The sequence below is a fragment of the Panicum hallii genome, chromosome 9, assembly GCF_002211085.1.
Source record: "Panicum hallii strain FIL2 chromosome 9, PHallii_v3.1, whole genome shotgun sequence".
In the NCBI taxonomy this organism is placed as follows: Eukaryota; Viridiplantae; Streptophyta; class Magnoliopsida; order Poales; family Poaceae; genus Panicum; species Panicum hallii.
In genome coordinates, this window is record NC_038050.1 from 19,153,317 (window position 1) to 19,174,442 (window position 21,126).

Consider the following 21,126-nt stretch of genomic DNA (forward strand, 5'->3'; position numbering starts at 1 on the left):
ACTACAATACTAGTTTCAACAGGTTTTATAATCTTAGAAACAATGTAGATCTAGTTTCATCATGATGAAACTCATTTTCCTTCATAATTAATTTTTGAGTAAATTGTACTCCAGGCCCCGAAATTTATTCCGCAGTTTCACCTAGGTCCTAAACTCTTGGATCCCTAAACCGTGTTAACTGCTCCATCTGAGATCCTAAACGCGCCATGCGAGCAATCAAAACTGATATGGCAAGCCACGTGGCGCCATGTTGGCAAATATTTTTTAAAAAACTCTAAATTCTTTTATCTTAACTCAATATCTTCTGTCTTCTCCTCCCCTCCATCTCTCCTCTCCTCCTATCGGTCCTTCGCTCACCGCAAGGTACGACCGGTAGCCTCGGTGCTCTGCCCGCCGCCTCCCTCCTGCCCACCCTTCTCCTTCCCTTCTATCTCTCTCCTCTTCTCCCCTACGCATCTCCGCGCCGCCGACCCAGCACTAGTGCCTGGTGGTGCCGGGAGGGGGTGGACCCAGCGGGGTGGCGGCGGGCATGCCACTCTAGGTTGCGGCGACACGGGCAAGGCGGCCTTCTCGGTGGGCTTCGTTGTTGGCAAGGGAGCGGCGGCAACTGCGTTCGGAGGATCTGGCACCAGCTCCTAGGCGTCGGGCTGCGGGTCAACTTGGACGTCGGTGAAGAGGAACCTTTGGTGGCTGGAGATGAAGGTGTTGGCCATATGCACGACGGCGTCGCATCCAGGTGCGGAGGTGGCGGCGGGCGGCTGGAGCGGCAGGCGGTGGTGCGTGCCGGCGAGGCGATTGGCGACGTGCACGTCGCGGTCGCAGCCGAGCTCGGTGAACAGCAAGCTAAAGCAGAGCAGGTAGAGCTCCCCGCAGGTGGTGCCCTTAGGGTAGACCACCACGCTGTTGCCGCGGCCTAGGAGCCGCGCCATGGCGGTGCCGCCTCGTCCTCCAGGAGTCACAGCGGCAAGACGGCACGGTCGGCGAGGAACGTGCCAACGCGCAGCCCGCGGCTGGAGCAGGGTGCCGTCGGCGTCGACGACCAGCATGGTCCCCACGCCAGCGAGCCGCGCCACGGGAGGGGCGCACCCGTGGACGACGGCGGGCGAGCTACGAGCGGCTCACAGCGGCCGGCCGAGAGTGGTGGTGCCGGTGTAGAGGAGGGTGGAGAGGAGCTCCTTAGCTGCCGCCGGCTTCATCTTCTTCGCCATGGATCGGCAAGATGTGTGCTTCTAGTGCTAGGCAGCTGGTGAGAGAGATTGGAGAGGGAGAGTGAGCAGCAAATGGAAGAAGATAAGACTATGCAGAATTTTTTTAAAAAATATTTGCCACCACGGCGCCACGTGGTATGCCATATCGGCTTTGATTGCTCACGTGGCGCATTTGGGATCTCGGATGGACCATTTAACACGGTTTAAGGATTTAAATAGACGATTTGAGGGTTTAGGAATCTAGGTGAAACTGTGGAACAAGTTTTGGGACCTGGAGTACAATTTACTCTTAATCTTTTATATTTTCAAATTTGTTAACGTGTCACATCATTTAATGTGAATACTCGTATCAGACTTCCACTATGAATGGTAAACAACTAATAATACATTTCGGCCAAGTTTATTATTACTCTACAGATTTCTGGATTTACCTAATACAATAGCTGATATTCTTGTAGCAAGAGGCCGGTCTCCGTCATGTGATGTGGACATCAGCTGTTGATACGTGCCATTCTTCCATGTCTATTGTTCAATCCCTAGCTCGGTGAGTTAAGACTTGGCTAGTAGTAGTATAAATCAACGGAGTGCTACTTGGGATGTACTATCATTCATGACACCTTGAGTTACACGACAAAGACATACGTTTGAAAGAAACATATAGACCTAACAACAGCCGGAATGCCAAGTGGGCTAAGTTTTTTCTCAAGTAAAAAAAAATATATGGCATTGCTATATGATGGCCCGGGCATTTGTTTTTATAAAGGTAACATTTTTTTAAACGTAGAAGAACTGTTAATTATATTAAAAAGGAGGAATAGGTTAAGAGAATAGATAGAACAACAAACAACATGCTGATCGGTTGAATTGGGACATCAACACAAATCACATAACAACATCAACACAAATCACATAACACAAATCACATAACGTTATCTCACAATACATCACTAAAGCTCAACTCAACAACAACACGGACCGGTTAAAATGAGACAACAACGGACAACCGCACCGCACCACCAATCACGCTTTACCAAAAATCTTCAACTCTACCGCCAACTGCAGTGGCACCTTCACGGCATCACCCACCGCGCCACTCCACCATAAACGTCGTACCACAACTCCCACGCCACCACCAGCACTCTTTTTTGTTTTTTCGTTTTTAAGAAATTAAAGAAAGAAAGAAAAAGGAAAATAAAAAAGAAGAACCGCTGACAAAGCCAGCCGAAAATAATCGCTCTCAGGAAGGATGCGACGCCAATGGCGCCATCAACATTACCCAAGAGAAATTGAATTTTCACACATATTTATCCATGACATGGTAGGAAGTTGAGATACCGAGGCATAGGACGCCTCCGAAGAGTGAGCGCGTTCGCAGACGTCGTCGTCCGGCTTTCGCCTTGACCTCCACCAACCCCACCAGGAGCCGACCTGACATGCAAGAGACACCCGGCGCCACCAGCCACGCCACCGCACCGCTTGGAAGACACTATCCACGCCACCACGTCACCAGCCACGCCACCACGGCATCGCGGTGCACCTCCGCTTGGTCGCCACCATCCACGCCACCACGACACCTCTAGCGAGTAACCGAGCAAGCTGTTGGCGGCCACGCCACCATGACGCTGCCAACGCATCTCAACGTGGGTTTCATCGTCTGCCACAACGCGAAACAAAGAATAGAGAGCCTTCGCGCAGGATCCTGCACGAGCCAGCGCCTAGTCCCTGCAGCACCAAGACCACACCCTCACGGAGGCCGCGTCCATGGCCTACTCAGGGACCAAGGCCCGCACGCGCCTCCGCCGCCCATGGCTACGAGCCTCAAAGGGCACTTAGCGCCACGGTTTGTTCGACGGCACGGTGAGGCAAGGCCACGCGATTGATGAGGCAAGGGCAAGGACAATTCAACCTTTCGTCATCATGAAAATTGCAGTACAAAGCATGTACTTTAGAATGGAACAAAGTTTAGAATAATTGAAGAGCGCCCTGGACATATTTCAAGTTTTTAAAGCTGGGAACAAATGCTGTTGGGTTTAAAGACTTAGAAAAATTCTAAGTCTGGGTTTGGGTTGTGCAATGACAAGTGGCAGACTTCGGAGTTAAATTAAATAATATTTTATGTATAAACTTTGGATAAAATGTATACCACTGAGTTATGCCATTTATTTTTCTCGTAAAGATCAGCAAGTTGTTTAAATTTGAATTCGAACACAACTAGGTAGTGCTGTAGGAAACTAGCTTGGTGCCATGCCCTTCGGCGCCGTGATGTTACAGTTACAACTAAGCATCGTGACCTTTAGCGCAAAACTGTTGACCCTCGCTACGTTGGCATCCATGTAGAAATAAAATGATGCTAAAATTATAGGGTGTTGACCCACGGTGCCGTAACCTTTGACGCCGTGTTGGGGGTCTATTTCTACAATACTTTCCACCAAGGATGCAAATGTAAAAAACTTAAAAAAACTAAATTGCAAAAATTATAGGCGCCTACGCCGCCCAGGGATGACCGCTGACCGGGGGGAGGCAGGCAACAAGGCCCGCACACTCCACGACCAGCCACACCCCAGGCCGTGAACCCGTGACCGCGCCAAACAACCCGCGGCCACTGTGGAGAGCAGCCGCAGCGGCCGTCACCCCCGCTGCAGGCAGCCGGGAACAGCAGCTCCGACCGGCGTCCAAACCTATGAAACTGCAAAATATTTGAAAAGTCACCACCATTGTATCAATATAGACTATACTAATCAAATTTACTTAAGAATGTTAAGATTAAGTCTGTTTCTTCTTAGCGCAGTTACAAGTCGTGGAATGATCTTTTGGGCGCACCTCTTTTAAAATTGTGTACCCTCTCCTTTTAAAATCTCTATCTATGCTTACCCTTCCTTGTTGCGTTCGTGGCTTATGTCACTAGGATGACGCTGCGCATATGTATGCAACTTGACGTTACATCTATCCGTCGCTTGACTTTCTAGAAGCGAGACCTCCTTAGTCCCAAAGTTTTGCACTTGACTTCCACTCGTCTCCTTCACTTTTGTTCTTTAAATGCTAAATTTATCTAGAGATTGCTCTAGAAAACATGGTTTGGTCATAACACTAGTTGATTTTGTCTGGTGCATGGACGCTGCAAATATGTGATTTTGTCTCCTACAAAAGTCTAAAAAAATGCGATTTTATCTCTAAAACACCGTGCAGTGTTTTGCAGACAAAAACACATACATATATGTTTGAAATTTCTATCACGCAAAATCGATAAATGCGGTGTCTTAAGAGACTAAACTTCACTCTTTTAGTCTTGTAAACACTATACCCCTTTTTAATTAATAATGTTAGTTGGAGCACGCTTGACTTCTCTGGGCCCATCCTTAGCACCAGTAATTTCATAAGCAGCCTGTGATCGTACTGCAGCACTTCTTATAGAAGTGCTAGCATATAATCCTATAAGCAATTGTTGTACCTGTTAAAGTTTTGCAAAGCATGTGAAGCTTTATATTCTCCCGGAGAAATTAGCATGTTTGTTGTAAAGTTCCCACGTTTACCACCTATTTTCTTTAGCAGAAAAGAAATGAGATGCTACATATCTCTCCGAGTATGTAGGATCTGCACAATTTGAAAAAAAAAGCAGTATGAAGAGGTGCTCAAAGAATGAATACGAAATTCAGTAGTATGCGGGATGGCAGTAAGCCAAGGTTTGTTTGAAACAAATAAAGGAATTTCATGAGATCATATTGAACATTTTAATTCCAATAGATACATACTCAGAAAAATTATTTGTCTCCGATAGAACATTTTATTTCATGTAACTATAGAAATTTCATATAAACACGTTACACTATTTCATTAAAACACGCCACCGTTACTTTCATAGGCCAAGTGGATGTCAAGCACCGCCTGCTGTGGGCGGCCTCCGTCGTCTTAACTTGCTGCCCAGCTGCCTCGAACTAAAAATTTCATCGGAGCTAGAGAAGGAGAGAGGTTTAAAAAATCTTGAGTATAGAGGGAGAAAAAAAATCTGAGTGTTATATAATATTTCTTTTAAAAAAATTGTTGAAGAGAATAAGAAAGGGCCGGCCAGTGCACGCAAAGGTATAAAGAAAAGCAAAATCCTGAAAGCTACCTGCACAAGGATGCCAAAATAAATACCTCCCCTTGCCATCTCCTTATCCCACTCTGGCGCGGGTGGGAATGCTCCGCCTCTGCGCTCAAGCTCCTCCTGCCCCTGCGCTGAACAGTAAGTTCCAGATCACTCATTCGTAATGCGCCTGATGCGGTTTGGTCTTCCTGGGATTTATGGGCCAGGAAACGCACCTTTATTGGGCGTGTTTCTTGGGAATTTGAGGACGATTTCTGAGTTTTGATGAACCCTTCCTAGGGATTTGGCAATTTGGAACCTTATATTTTTCTTGCCAGGCTGAATGATTCTTAGGCTTTTAGGCATGTAATTCCCATATTTTTCTACATTATTGCTGCTCAATTTGTGCCTCCGCTCACCGGTCCGGTTTGGAATTTCTCTATTTGATTTGTTTGCAGATAAAAAGTTGCCAAAGAGTTCAAATGGGGGCGTTCTTGAGCTCCCAAGCCAGCAAGAACCAGCCACGGGAGCACGGCGAAGCTCCGGGACCAGAATCCTCCAAGAAGCTGCGGCTGTCGTCGATTCCTCCTTATGGCCATGACCACCCGCGGCTTATCCCCGGGCTCCCGGACGAGATCTCGCTGCAAATCCTCGCGAGGATGCCGAGGATCGGGTACCTCAAGGCCAAGATGGTCTCCCGGAGCTGGAAGGCCGCCATTACTGGCGCGGAGCTGTACCGTCTTCGGAAGGAGTTTGGCGTGGCCGAAGAGTGGCTCTACGTACTGATGAAAACAGCAGATGATCACAAGCTGATTTGGCACGCTTTTGATCCGGTTAGCAACCAATGGCAGAGGCTGCCACTCATGCCTGGGATCAATCATCGAAGAGGAGAGTGCAGGAGTGGTGTCTCCGGGATAGGATTGGGGGATCTGGTGAGTGCCGGCATCAGGATCTCCGATGCTATCAGAGGCTGGTTTGGTCACAAGGATTTGTTAGACAGTATACCGTTCTGCGGCTGCGCCATTGGCACCGTTGATGGCTGCCTTTATGTTTTGGGCGGCTTCTCTAGAGCTTTCGCGATGAAGTCTGTGTGGAAGTATGACCCCATTGTCAATTCATGGCAGGAGGTGAGCCCAATGAGCACTGGGCGTGCCTTTTGCAAGACTAGCCTGTTAAACAACAAGCTGTACGTTGTTGGTGGTGTGAGCAAAGGCAAGGACGGGTTAACTCCACTCCAATCTGTCGAAGTGTTTGACCCGGCAACCGGGGTTTGGGCAGAATTGCCAGATATGACATTCTCCAAAGCGCAAGCTCTACCGACTGCCTTCCTAGCTGAGCTACTGAAGCCAATTGCTACTGGAATGACCTCATACAGAGGGAAGCTATATGTTCCTCAGAGCCTTTATTCCTGGCCCTTCTTTGTTGATGTTGGTGGGGAGACATTTGATCCTGAGGCAAATTCATGGGCAGAAATGCCTGTGGGCATGGGTGAGGGTTGGCCTGCAAGGCAGGCTGGAACAAAATTAAGTGCTGTTGTAGATGGGGACCTGTATGCCTTGGAGCCATCAACTTCTTCTGACAGCGGTAAGATAAAGATCTATGATCCTCAGGAGGATACTTGGAAGGTTGCTGTAAGCCAGGTACCTGTTGGGGACTTTGCCGAGTCAGAAAGTCCGTACTTGCTAGTAGGATTTCTTGGGAAGCTCCATTTGATCATCAAGGATGTGGACAACACAATCAACATTATGCAAACAGCCCGTCTGAAGCCTACGGATGTGGCAGCCTCTTCGGCTGGCACAACCTGCCAAAACCCAGATGTCTCCTTGGAGCAGGAAACAGATGTTTGGAAAGCCATTGCGACGAAGAATATTGCAGTTGCTGAAATCGTCAGCTGCCAGGTTCTCAGCATATGAGTTTGTAAAATCGAGTTGCTCTGGATCATTGTATGAATTATGAATATGTTTCTGCCATACATCTGATCCGGTCAGGTAACTTGTTGGGGCTTCAACCTTAAGAACAGAGGATCTGCATCTTGTTTAAATGTGATCAGTGAACTGCAGAAAGTAGTGTGCCGGCAATGTACATATGTATGCGCATTTTGGGTAATTCAATTGTATAAGCATTTGCTTTAATTCTTATGTATGTATATAACATCACATGAGATTGGTGAAGGCCATCGCGCTTTGTCCAATTCCAAAGGCAACAGTGCTGAGTGAATCACCAGTACCATCTGAACTCGTGTTCATTGTTCAAACTGCTGTAAATTCTAGTGTTCATCATATGTGGAATGATCTCAGCAATAACCCATTTGGACATTGTTTCAGTTTTGTTGATATTCTTCTGATACCCCATAAGAGACCTGTATCTTTGTTTTTGTTTTCACCGTCCAGTGACACCTTCCAGAACCTGGAAATGCTTTATTTTCCATTATTGTGTAAAAAAACTTAAGTATTCCCTTTGCTCAGTTATTTTTTATGGTTTTCTTTGCCACATCACATATGCCAATCTCAAGTTAACAACGCATTAGTTGGACACCATTATGCCTCACACTTACGAGGACCGGTCTGTCTTTTCTGGTTGCAAATCTGTTCCTGGCTTGCTTTCAGAGTCTTGGATCTATACATATGTTCTTTATTGCTTATTCTTTCTTTGGTTTGACATGGCGGCACATAAGGGTTCCGCTTCAGAATATTATCAGATTCAAGAGCGGGGAACTACCAGTATGAACTGGATCCATGCTTTCCTGATGCTTTTCGCACATTTTGCTCTGGTCGCCAGCTTGCCTTGAAACTATTGCTGGTCAAAAATGTGAGGCGCTCCAGTACAGCCGTATGTGATCTGCAGACTTGGGTGTGGTTTTTCTATTTGACTCCTGATGTCACTTGTCCCATGTTGCTATCTGTCAATTGTCAACAATAACTGTGAAAAGAAAATTTGTAGAAAGCATATCATGATTGTGATGTTAGCAGGTAGCAATATTCGCATCTACAAAAACGGCAGGTAGCATTTTCCAAATTTGAAACAGTTGGGAGATTGATATGCACATCTTTCAGTTGAGAAATCGCGATGCTGAATAGAAACAGTTGGAATATTCAGCAAACATTTTAGGAACAAGATGTCAACACCTTAATGGTCTATCTGGTGAACATACAATCTTATTATTGAATCTTATACGAGGAAAAGAAACATAATTTGGTTGACACGACTAGTTCAAGAGTTTAGAAGGTCAAAAACATGATATGTTATCCTGAAATAAAACCCATGTCAAAGACATGCCAATATTACATAGGGATCTTTGGTTTTCACATCAGAACTTCATGGAGAAGAAAATGAATAGCAGAAGTCTCTGTTAGGCAGTACCAACATCAGATCAAGGAGTTGTTCCAGTCAACGTTAAAGGATCCATTAAAAAAACTGCAAATTACAATCAGCAGATGTGAATGCACTCTTGAAAGGCGGCTGGTTGTTGGCTCAAGAACAATTAATTAACAAGAATTTCTCTGAGCTGCAGGGGTTGTACAAGATGTTACATTTGTGTATATCACATTCACATACAACTCTACAATTGATACATATTTTGAGATTCTACTGATATTTACATTACAAAATGTGTCCATTGCCGTCGCAGAAGATTGTTTACAAAGCTTGCAACTGGCAGACATATTTTTCCTCTCCAGTTTTCTCTTTGGTTCCTATGATTTCCACGGTGATTGGTTCTTCAGATTCATTTCGAGCTTCTGCCTTTCTCCCTCCACCTCGGCAAACTGCACACTGAGCTCTGAGTACCTGCCCTGCATCTCTTTTAGTTCACTTTCTACTGCTACTTGCCTTCTCTTCAACTCGATAGTATCTTGGATCAGTTCATTGATGTCCCTGAAACTTTGGAAGACTGCTGCTTCGTCATTGTGCTGCTTCAAGAATGAACTAACAAGGAACAAAAGAATCAGTAAATATAGGGTTTAGTCAAATTTAAAATAAAAGGCAAAAGGAAAAAAACGCCAGTTGAATGTACAAGTTACCTCTGGAAAAGGATATCTGTTTTCTTCTTTGCTTGGAGAGCTTCTGCGAGCTCAAGTTCCAAAGCAAGTACCCTTTCCAAGGCATTGCCAGATCCAGGAAGCTCTTTAAATGATGGAAAAATACTTTGCAAATGCTCATTTGCCTAAAGTAATAACAAATGCAAAAATGAGAACTGTTGGAGTACAGGTCACATTTACTATAGACATTGCAAACATACCGTATCAAGTTGTGACAATGTCCTTTCCAAACCACTGAGTGATGGATCAATAAGATTAATGTCACGGGGAAGAAGAGGAGACAGATTCTCATTTTTCAATCTTTCTAGCTGCATATAAAAACAATTTTCATTAGTATGTTACTGATCTGTACAAAAATAAAGTTTCTTAAATGGTCTAATGGCGGTTAGAAACTTCATGATTCCAGTTACATTGTACCAAAGATTCTTGTGTTACTATGATGTTGAGTTCATGTTACCAATTCAGTTATCACATAAGTTGCATGTAATGCAAATACGGCAAGCCAGCAAATTTCTTATTCAAGCTATGTCCATTGTGTAACACAAGCAAACCAGCAAGTTTGCTGCATCACATCACCCCATTTTTGTAATTCATATAATATGATAATATCTCAGCACCCTGAATATAAGTTCTAACAACTATACATGTACTAGCATCTGTTTCTTTTTGTCTCCATATAGGAGCCTGGGAAAGAAATGATAATCCCGAAACTGGTAGGCTCATATTTTTCCATATGAAATTTGATTTTCACACGGTATGCATTACAGCCTGAAAGAAATAATGCACCAAGAGAAGTTTCACCATACCTCCTTCTGGAAAAGGTTCAATTCGGTTGCTAATTTCTTATGCTCTCTAGAAATATCTTTGATGCTATTGCCATTAAAATGATTCTCTATTGATGATTCACATTCCTTATCGCAATTCTGTGAAAATAGCAAAATATAGTAAGCTGAACAAGCAGTCACCACTATGAACAATATCCATTGTGGAACAAAAGAATGAAGAACAAAAGATATAATGAATTGGTGTTGAAAATGTACACTGCCCTAATCCAAGTATCTTTAACATATATTTGCTTCAGTAAAATAACAGGTAAAAGCACAATGTGTGATCTATGACATTAATCTAGATGCAAGTCGTTCATGATATGGTCTACAATATGGCACTTTCTGACTAGTCCTTTGTATAAAATGTGATATTTTGAAATAGAAGTGATTATAAATTTATAATTATGAAAATCTTTCCCTTGATGAATCTAGTGAAATCAACCATATGTTGCCAATCGACATAGTTCTTTAAATATTAATGATCAAAGATGAAAAAGAAATAGTTGGAATCACCAAACAACTTACATTTTCAATCAGTACAATTACCAAAATAAAAACAATTAACAAACAGCTTTCTCAAATTTGAGTACCAAAAGGGACTTATACTACCGACATCTATTTGGGAGTTGGGTCTATCAAGGTTGGATTCAGTGTCATGTAGGTCAGTTGGGCTTTGTCTTGTCTTATGTCTAGGGTCAGACGAACTTGGCCAGTAAGCTTGACAAGCCCAAGCAAATGGTTAAAATCCCAGAAACACTCAGGCCAGTCATAAATATTGAATATATGCCAGAGATATTTTTAAGCTGACTTAAACATTTTTGCATGTTAGAATATTGACCAATTCCCTCGCATGCTAATAATATCTATTTTATGCACTAGAAAGGGGCCTCATTCTAAAATTTCAAATACTGGGTCATATTTCCCTACACCTCAAGGTCACAAGGAGGTTTGTATGCCATGCCAAATATATCAAGTGTTGTATTGTGCTACATGGTTTATACAGCAAATCTGGCAAATATTTTGATGCTGTCATTTTCTAGGTTCTGCCATAAGTCTGACAATAAGTACAATAACAAAAGGCAAAAAATTAGTGGATCGATTACCTCCAAGCTCTTGCTCGCTTCATCCTCACCAAACTTCCCGATATCATCTGCTCGAGACAAATTTGATGTTAAGCTTCGGCTCTGAATTTCACATTCCTGTAACTCTGAATCCATTTCTATTGTACTTGGTGTAGCCTTTGATGCAGACTCTGCCTCGCCATCTCCAAGAATATGCCTGATGGATGTGGTACCAGGGGTGCATGATCCAGAGCTATCATGTGATGTATTCTTGTCTGTTAATGCCATATTCTCCAATAATTTCTTAACCAGATCAAGTTCCACCCTTATTCTGTTACGTTCCTCACAGCACTCCTCAAGAGAGACTTCAATCTTCAGCTTTTCTTCATTGCAGCAATCTAAGTTTAATTTTGTGCATTCTAGTTCTGTCATCATGCTGTCATATGCATTTGACAATTCTTTTTTATCAGCTGATAAATCATGCATCTCCACCTCCATTTCAGAAATTTTCATCGACAACTCTTCAATTCTCTTAGCAAGAGCAATCTCATTTTTCTTCCCAGTTTCAACATCATCCAAAGCATTTTGCAGCTTCAGCAGCATCTCTTCAGCATATTTTTTATTCACAAAAACTTGACCTTTCAGCTCTTGAACCTTCGATTCATACTGCTCCTTAATAAATGCAATTCTAAGGGAATCTTGCATGGCATGTAATGATCCTTCCTTCTCCTTTCTTCCAGCTTCGGCCTTTTCTTTTAGCTCTCTCAAATGGATCGACAAGTTTTTGAACTCTTCTGCCTTCAGACTTTGTTCTGCAAGTTTTTGGGTGAGATCCTTGTTGTGTTCTATTAAATTTGTCAACTCTTGCCTTTGATTCTGTAGCAATGATGACATCACAGTGTGTTGTTCCTCCAACTTTGACCTAAGAATGATGTTTAAAATTTCAGTCTCATCTTTTGTGGACTTCACATTATCAACCTGCTCTTCAAGATCTGCCAGCAAGACTCTAAGCTGTGAAATCTCATCATGATCCTCCACTATTTTCTCACTGTTATCGACTGCTATGTCACAAGACTTGTTATTATTTGCTTCTGTCAATGTTTCCTCATGTCCTTTCATAAGCTCCTCAAGTCCTTTCTTCTCTTGACTAACACTGCAGAGATTGATTTCAAGAGAATGGATAGCTGCTTGAAGCATGCTATTTCTATCAGCCAATTCTGCTTGAGTAGACATGTGAACCCGTAATAATTCATCAGCATCTTTGTGTTTGAGTTGAAGTTTCTCAAAGTCATTTCTTAACATATTAAGTTGCACAACAGCCTCTCTTACCTGACTTCTCATATAAATCACTTCAATCTCAGTGGAAAGCATGACCTCGAGAACTATTCCTAACTGGTTTTCTAGATTTGAAATCTGGGAGTGAAGAGAGCGATTCTTACGGTTGAGGTCCCTTTGGATTTGTTCACTCTGCAAGAGCGCATCTTGCATTATACTGTTTGCTTTTTCCATGTCAAAAAGCTGGTCTTTCAGATGAACTGATTCTGTTTTCTGCTCATTGAAAGAAAGTAGGACCCGATCCTTCTCACAAAGCTGTGATGTAAGATTTGCAAGGGCAGACTCAAGTTCTTCCTTAAGGCTCTTTTCTCTTAGCAAATTCTCACCGGTAAATCTCAAATCATCATGCAAAAGTTTGATTTCACTTTCCATATGCACTAACATTTCATCTTTAGACTGTAATGACTGGGTCAAGGTTCGGGTATCCTTCTCATATTGAGCAAGACTTATTTTGGTCCTCTCAAGTTCCTCTACAGTGGCACCAAATTCTTTCAATTTTTCAACAAGAGCCAAATTCTTACTGGTTGCATGCTGCAGCTCAACTTCCATTAGTGACAACTTTGATGTTAAGCCACTATTGGTAACGGAATATTTTTCTTGAGAATCTGAGCTAATCCTAAGTTTGTGAGCCATGTCCTGCAGTTCTTGCTGAAGCTTCTCTATAAGTTCTTCAGAAAAGTTTAGCTTCTGATTTGTAGCATCCAAATCACATACGTACTTCTGCTTCATATCATGCAATTCTGATTCCGCCTTCTCTGACCTTCTCTGCAAAGCATCACACATTTCCACCACTGCTTCCTTCTCCTGTTGAACATGAAGGACCTTGTTACATGTTTGCTGATGGAAGAATTCCAAGCTTTTCAGCACAGCAGCATAATTCTTGCTCTCAAGTTCATGCTGGAAAGATGCCTCATCTAAGCCTGAAATGTTGACTTCCTTGTTAAAAGACATAATTTTAGAGCAGAGTCCACCCAGTTGATCTTGAAGGGATGTAGAAACCATCCATGTATCATTGTTAATGGAGGATTGATTATCTAACTCATCTTTCATGGCCTCAAAACCTTCTCTTAATGATCTGAGCTCACCGTGAAGCTGGTCGGTTAGTAGACTTTCTTTGATTAAAAGGTTCTCGAATCTCTCCCTTTCTTCAGCGCAGACCTTGTACTTGCTTTCACAAGCTCTATGTTCCTGAACAAGTCTTTCAGACTCCGTAAGCTTTTCCATAAACAAAGCATTTTCAACTGTAATATCATGGAGTTTTGCTTCTAATATTTGGTTCTTCACAGTCAGATCATCACACTTCAAAATATATCCTGCTTCGCTTTCTTTGACACTTGTGGCTTGGTCCAATGCAGAGCTCAACTTGAGCCCTAGAGATTGTTTGGCATCATTAGAGTCATGAAGCTTCTTTCCTAACATGTGCAACCTTTCCTGCATGCATTTAATTATATCCAATGCAGCATAGTGAGATTCACGTAGCACATCAGAGAATACCTGGCACTCCATGTTGGCAATAAACATTTCTAAAAGCTCAGACTCCATAGTGCAAGAGACCCTTTTTGGCCCTACCATGTTTGAGTGGTTCCCCCTTGAATCAGTATTACCATGTACATGAAATTCTGATCTCACACGGAGCTCTTCAATCTTTAGTGCCCGAAGGTTTTTCTGGCCATCAATTTTGTCCATAGTACAATTGTTTTCTAGAAACACTTGAGGTTCTTTCTCTGCATATAGACGTTCAGGTCCAATTTGTTTGACACCAACCCTGTATTGTTCAGGTTCTTTATTGCTACATAAATCTGCTACAGCAGAGTGTTCTTCAGGCAAACTATCACAATCTTCTAAAAAGGATTGCTTTGCTAGAGTTTCATTTGACTCATACATAGAGAGAACCTGAAATGACAGTAACTCAAGGTCTTTCTGTAGACGTTCCACAGCGGCGGAATAATTGAATCGAACCCTTTTGAGTGCAGTTTCTGTAGCAACAGCCCTCCTCTCAAGCTCCTTATTTTGAGCTTCTAAAGCTGTTCTGTCCTCAACAAATCTCATTAACTGATCATTCATTTCCTCATGCACTTTTTGCTTCTGAGCTTGGAGGACAGAAACAGTGTAGAAGCAAGAGTTATGTTCTTTCCTGAGATTTTCTAATTCAATTGCTGTCTGCTTCTGGCTCTCCTCAAGCTTATGGATAAAGGATTCATAGTAACGCTCCATGTGGCTCATCTTCTCCAGGAGATTCTCCTTCTCAGTTTTTGAGTTCTCCAGCTTCTGCAGGAGCTCACACATCTTCTCTTCCATCGTGCCAGTATTACCACCAGAACTTTTCTTGAGGGTATCATGATGTGCTGAATTTGATAGATGACTAGTATTTGAAAGTGGAACCAAATTTTCTGCATAGTGATTTTCTTTCACTTGTCCTGGCTGAACACCTTGCTTGAGGTTCTCAATGACACGCTGAAGTGCCCCCAAATCAGCGAGAAGAAAATCAAGATCACTTGCTTGTAGTCCATGAAGAGCATTGTTTCTGGTCTGCTGCAGTTTACTTTCGAGAAGCAGCAAACCTTGCAGCCATTCAGTTTGGAGATGATGTACGGGATCAGTAGCAAGAATGTCATTACCATACTTTTTCATAGTATTATCTTCTGCATTGGATTTTTTCTGCAGTAGTTTAGAAGATCTTATTTCTTCCAACTCTTTTTTCAGTTTAGAACATTCTGTTCTGAGCAAGGATACTTCAGTAGTGAGCTGATTCCGTGACATAAGTTCAACAGCGAGCTGTTGGGCAAGGCCCTGTGTCTCAGTGCCTAACTTGTCGGTAACATGCTCCAGAGATGTTGCTTCTGTCTTAAGCTGAGAAAAAGCCGACTCAGCCACCTCCAATCTGGTTCTAAGCCGGTTATTCTCATCATGAGCAGCAGCTAGATCTTTATCAGCAGAGTACTCAGGACTCCAGCCATGAGTCCAGTCATTGCTCCCCTGTGGTGAAAGGTGTTTACCCCAACAAGCTCCCTTCTCTGGTGTAGGACTTCGACTGGTAGGACAAAGAGGTAGGTCACCTGAGCTCCTAAAGCTACTGATTTCATGTGCACCATATGGATCATTCTTTTCAGTAAAAATGCCATCTGAAGTATGCGACGAGTTTTCATAATCTTCAGTTGACCCCGCAGAATCTTCTACCAACGGGAACCCCAGAGAAGTTTCTTTTAGCTTAATCCTTGCATTAACCTATTAAGCATGAGACAGGAAAGTCTATCACCAAATCAGCAGAAATAATGCTGACCAAATCATCAATATTATTCACCAACCTTATCGGTGCCGATGTCTGATGAGGCCGCGGCAACTTCAGCAGGATCGTGACTTCTTTGGTTCAATAACTGCTGAGAACTTCTGGCCCCAGTTTCCCTTTGCTGCTCAAATTCTCTGTAGCAAAAAAAAAGAATTTAAAAGGATTGGAACCAATAGTTTCTTTTGTAGAATAAAATACATTGTTGCATGGTGAGCAAACCTGAAACCAGTTTTAGTATTGAGAAGTTGTGCTGTGATCTGAAATGGTTTGATCAAAGAACTACGTTAGAGAAAAAATAGCAGCAAAACTGTTGAACTAATTCTCACCATAGAATAACACTAGATTTTTTTATGACTACTGTATAATAAAAGAAACATTTTCTAAGATTCATACATGTAATAGCATCCCCGAGTCGGAACCACGAAGAGGAAGTGCTATTGAAGCAGGTTTCAGCGCTTCTGCGAATTCAGCAAGATTGACATCAACCTCCCCAAGAATACTTGACCGTGAAGTCCCCTGTTTTTTCCATGAATATGAGGAAAGACAGTAAACATCACTTATTAGTAAATTCATCCAGTGCTTAGTTTGACAGAAATCAACATCTTGATTTAGCAAGACCATTGGGAGAGACAGAAAGACAGAGAACAACATTAACTAAATTTTAGAACGCACCATGGCCACAACAAGCTTATAGAGTTTGTCATCATATGTCTTAGTCCGAGGATCCTGAAGAAGCCGTGTTGCTTCATAGATAGGATCTGGCCATTTGCAGCTTCCGTTCCTGACATTTGCTTTATTTGTTTTTGCAGTCACCTTCCCTGTATCAGCAGAGATGAAGGACAAAAATAGTTTGTCCCATCCTGTTGACGGAATCTGCAACCAAAATTTTTGATGTAACAGATTAAGCCTCCTTTGCAGAAATAAGTTATGCTCACATATACTGCACAAACAAGACTGGTAAAAAGGAAGTATAATTTGACAAAAAGAGATTCAACTGAGAAGAAGAAATAATAGGATCAAAATAAATGTATCAGAACTCACATTTGTAGCATGGAATTGCAGCCGGAATACAACCTTGACTTTGGTCTTTTCAATCTTCCACTTTGGTACTCTTGACATTGTGACAGTATAAACGTCTCTCAGATAGTTTGCAGTTTAAAAGTCTCTCAAGTGTAGAAGGACTAACATTCTTTTTTGTCTGAAAGCAAAGGCAACACAAGCTTCCTCATATCAATAAATGTAATTCATCTCCTTTCAGATATAAAAGGGGTAAAATTCGCACAACAAACCAGAAATCATCAAACATGGACCATATTCTGACCATGAACAAAACCATAAAAGAGATGAAACAGTAACACCAACTGCCATATTCTGGTGTAAGCTAATGGGGTCTGATAAATGCTAACAAAAGCCCCAAAACACAAATGGCCAGGGGGATCCTGCAGCTACATATATGATCTAGGATTGGTTTGGTCGTTTTATACTCTGTACCCGGCGCTAATGTATTTTTGAGTATTTGTGTGTGTATTCTATAATCCTAAAACTCTGTTCTCCTAATGCAATGATTCACAGATCTCCTGCGTGTTAGAGAAAGAACACACACAAAGATTAAGTTGATATTGTGTAAGCCCTTCCCAATTTCATATCAGTTGCAGGCCAGTTTATCAGTAGTGCAGTATGTCCATTAAAATGTAAAGCGTAATGCAAAATTGAAAAGAATCAATAGAACAACCGCCTCATCGAAATATAGCCACACTAAGAATCTCTTCCACCTTTTTGATTCGTGTAACTCTAAAGTCAAAACATTGAGAACATACTAACTTTTGGTATCATGTGGCTAATCGAGCTGGTAGGATCCATGTCTTTTAACGATCCTAGTTTGCAAGCTATTCTGTTTGTCCCATTTACAGGATTGATCCTAAACCAATCTGTTTCCATTTTCAAAAGTTAATAGAATTTGTTTTCATGCCAAACTAATCTATCTATGCGCCCCCCCCCCCCCCCAAAAAAAAACAAAAAAAAAGAGAGGATTCAGCTAATATAAACAAACACCCTCAGTCCCTCGTAAACAAGGTACCATTTTTACAAAGGGAAGACAGACGTATATTGTTGGAAAATACTAAGCACCAGTGCAAATGCAAGACCATGTCTAGGCAGTAGGAACACAAGATAAAGCAATCATATAGGCAGAATATTGTAACAATTTAGTAAGTTGGCTCTCATCCAACCAGAAGGACATTAACTGCAAAGCTCCTATTCTAAAAGAAACAAAAAAAAAAGAATCCAATGCTATCCAGGAAGAGTTCATATGTTTCGACAAAGAATCCATAAAAGTTGTACTTTAACAAAATATCATACCTGAATCATAAGGAAAATATTGAAAACTCAGGATTACCTCCAAAAAGCTCTCGTCTTTACACTAAAGATACACTTGAGTTGAATGAGTGTTCTAAGGGACCCCGAAACAATAAAGCCCATCAGCATTGTACAAATGACCAACCAAAAGCATTTCCAACTAACTGCAAAAGCTCTAAGATTTAATCAGGAAGCAAAGCCAGCCAAGATCCACCAAACCCTCCAAAAGTGACTGCAATTTTCTAATTTACGATTCATACAGCACCTGAACCAGAGTGCTAGGACAAGATAAAATGCTGTGAGTGTAGCATACTGAAACAAATGCCCTAATAATCTAAGAAAAGTTAATCCTTTGCTCAAGATGCAAATGTTTATGGATACAGAGACAGCTTTTGGTTAAAACAAAACAATCACAGATCATTAGATATGGCAGGAGCTCCCACAAACCAGATTGGATGGACGATCCCAAAAGAAATTACTCGCACGTACTAAAGTATCTAATCTGACAGACTATGGGGAAAGTTCGCACCTTTTGAGCTAAACAGCTCTGCAACAGCCTACCAGTACATCTGCCAACAACATTTACTCCCTTGTTCGAAATGCCTGAGACTTCACTAATAAAAATCAAATGTACGCATTGCTTCGAGATCCAACGAAAATAGCAGCAAACCCCACATTTAGACAAAACCTTCCAGAAAGTTAATCTAATCACATCTATGAGCCAACAAGATCCCGGTTTTCCCTCCCATGAATCCAGAGAGGCCCAAATGGAGAGCCGCCGGAAGCAGCTGCTAATCCCGCCGGCCCCGAAAGGCGGAGCATTTGGCAGGGAAGAAGCAAGATTTGGGCGGGAAAGGAAATAGCAGATCATTCGTGCGAACCTAAGCTTTCGAGAGATCAGTTTCTCCTCTTCTTCCTTTCTCGCCAACAGCAGAGCACGCGAAGCAGCTCCCCCCGCGCTGGAGCACGCCGCCGGCGCGAACGCAGTCGCCTCCGCCGCGCCCCCCGGCGCCGCGGCGCCGCAGCTGGTAGCTCGGGTTTAAAGGGTAGCTGGGCCAGAGAGTGGGGGGGGGGGTGGGAGAGAGAGTTAGTAGTGGTGGTACTGATCTAGCTGGGACTGGTTGAGGGGGTTGGTGTTAGCCGCATGACTGCAAGAGAGAGAAAAGAACACCCAAAGAGCAGAGAGAGAGAGAGAGTGGTAGAGATTTTTAGAGAGAGAAGGACGTACAGCCAAAGCTGAGCGATTTGGGTTTGGATTAGAATTTGGAAGTAGATTAAGCGGACACGCCGGTTGCTTGCTTACCGGGCAGGCAGCGCAGGTCGGCAGGGAAGAAGGTGGTCACCCAAGGCATAGTAGCACAATCATGGCGTCCGGTCGCTGCTTGCTTGATTATCGCATCATTAAACAACTCGTTACGCAAGCTATTCGCAGCACTCCATGTCAGTAAGTACAGGTGTAAGAGTATAAACGTACTGTAATCACGCACCTGCTGCTGTACCTTTTTGTTTTATTTTTTATTTTTTTATTTTTTTCTAGCGACCACAGGAACTGATTAAACTACTTTTCTGCTTGGCCTGCATAAAAGTACAAGGAGTCTAGGAGTGAGCTTCGTTAATCATTTTTCACCCCTACTTCCAGGGTAAAAAGTGTTACTGTCTGTTTAGCTTAATTAATGGGTCTCTTTACAATAGGACAGTTCTCACTTCAGTTTCCCGTAATGGTTAATTAAATTCCCAAGAAATTAAGAAAAGTTTGCAGTTCAAAATATCTACAGGTAGAAAAGTGCAGTGGTCAATTTGCAGACAAGACAGAAAATGTACTAGTAGATTACAATTGTACTCTCAAGAATTTTCACTGGAACCCGTTATGATATTATACCATTAATATTGTCTCTTTAATAATATGTCGGCAATTAAAATAGTACCCCATATAACAACGCCATTTCTGGTTTTATTCCTCGATCGAAGTAAATCAGTATTCAAGAATATAACAACGTAGTATAAATAATTAGCCATGCATTTTGTTTACTTACAGATTAGGGTTGCTCACAAATAGTACATTTTCAGCGTACAGTTATACTGGCACTAGAGGGAGCTTCCGGTGTAGTTTGGTAGCGGAGATTGCGTAGCGATTGATGGACAAGTGCTGGACAGCTAATGGTGGGTGCTGAAGGGTTACTTCAATTAATTAACACGATTGCGAATATCATCATTATCCTTTTTTTCTTTTTCTTTTTGTCAAGGAACCTTTCTGTACTTGTGACAATGTCACATTGCAACCTGCAACATGTGAGAATATAGAATAACCACACGTTATAACCCTAAATAGAGTTTTTTCATAGGCAAATCTTCACTTTTCAGATGTCGTGCTCTTGTGCTTCAACCGCGCAATCTTGAATTTTGGTTACCACAAAAGAGATTGCTAAACAACTTCAAGAAAAGAAAAGGAGGGGGGGATACAAAGTGGGTAATATTATTGTCCATAATCTCCAGCACAGCTAATTATTACATCATATTTACTTGACTCTCAGTAATTAGTGCAGCAGGTGACCACTTATTAGAAAAGAATAGGAAGCATTTTTTAAGATGAGATGGGATACTCTTGCACAAATACAGTACTATGGTTTGTTTGCAAACAGAATATATGCATGAAACCCTACAAATATTGATTCGGGCAACACCTGGAGGAAAGTGTTTTGTATCATCATCAGATACCAAAGACAAAATTCTCCATCCAGATAGCTGGCATTCATTGTTCTTAAATGATGTAATGAACAAGGGATGGAGCTAGATTATTTTTTAAATCATGGGGGCAAGTGCTAAGTAAGGTTTTAATTTTATCGTCTTTACCTTTGCAGTGTTTCTCGCCAAATCATTCCCTTCCTAACTCACTCCGCAGAAACATTTGTAAAATGCTAGGGATCCAGCCATCAGGATAGAATAGAATTGATCAG

At 42.2% G+C, this 21,126-nt stretch overlaps 2 protein-coding genes across 4 annotated transcripts; one reads left to right on the forward strand and one right to left on the reverse strand.

Annotated features, from left to right (window-relative positions):
- The first annotated feature begins 5,291 nt into the window (after positions 1-5,291).
- On the forward strand, positions 5,292-7,598 carry LOC112876592 (F-box/kelch-repeat protein At1g22040-like). Its single transcript, XM_025940736.1, has 2 exons — positions 5,292-5,430; positions 5,730-7,598. Exon 2 carries the CDS (start codon positions 5,754-5,756, stop codon positions 7,182-7,184), a length of 1,431 nt encoding a protein of 476 aa, XP_025796521.1. The 5' UTR covers positions 5,292-5,430; positions 5,730-5,753; the 3' UTR covers positions 7,185-7,598.
- Positions 7,599-8,594: 996 nt separating this feature from the next.
- LOC112873779 (putative leucine-rich repeat-containing protein DDB_G0290503) lies at positions 8,595-19,498 on the reverse strand. Of its 3 annotated transcripts, XM_025936831.1 has the most exons (12): positions 19,054-19,242; positions 16,859-17,015; positions 16,490-16,690; positions 16,211-16,333; positions 16,037-16,074; positions 15,837-15,951; positions 11,364-15,756; positions 11,239-11,285; positions 10,115-10,231; positions 9,509-9,616; positions 9,291-9,433; positions 8,595-9,195 (listed from the first exon to the last, which is right to left on the reverse strand). In XM_025936831.1, the coding sequence occupies exons 2-12, from the start codon at positions 16,934-16,936 to the stop codon at positions 8,964-8,966; spliced, it is 5,595 nt and encodes a 1,864-aa protein (XP_025792616.1). In that variant the 5' UTR covers positions 16,937-17,015; positions 19,054-19,242; the 3' UTR covers positions 8,595-8,963. The 3 variants fall into 3 exon arrangements, with proteins under 3 accessions (XP_025792616.1, XP_025792615.1, XP_025792614.1); XM_025936830.1 differs by lacking the exon at positions 19,054-19,242 and adding an exon at positions 19,476-19,498 and having other exon boundaries at positions 11,239-15,756; XM_025936829.1 differs by having other exon boundaries at positions 11,239-15,756; positions 19,054-19,241.
- Positions 19,499-21,126: the final 1,628 nt, after the last annotated feature.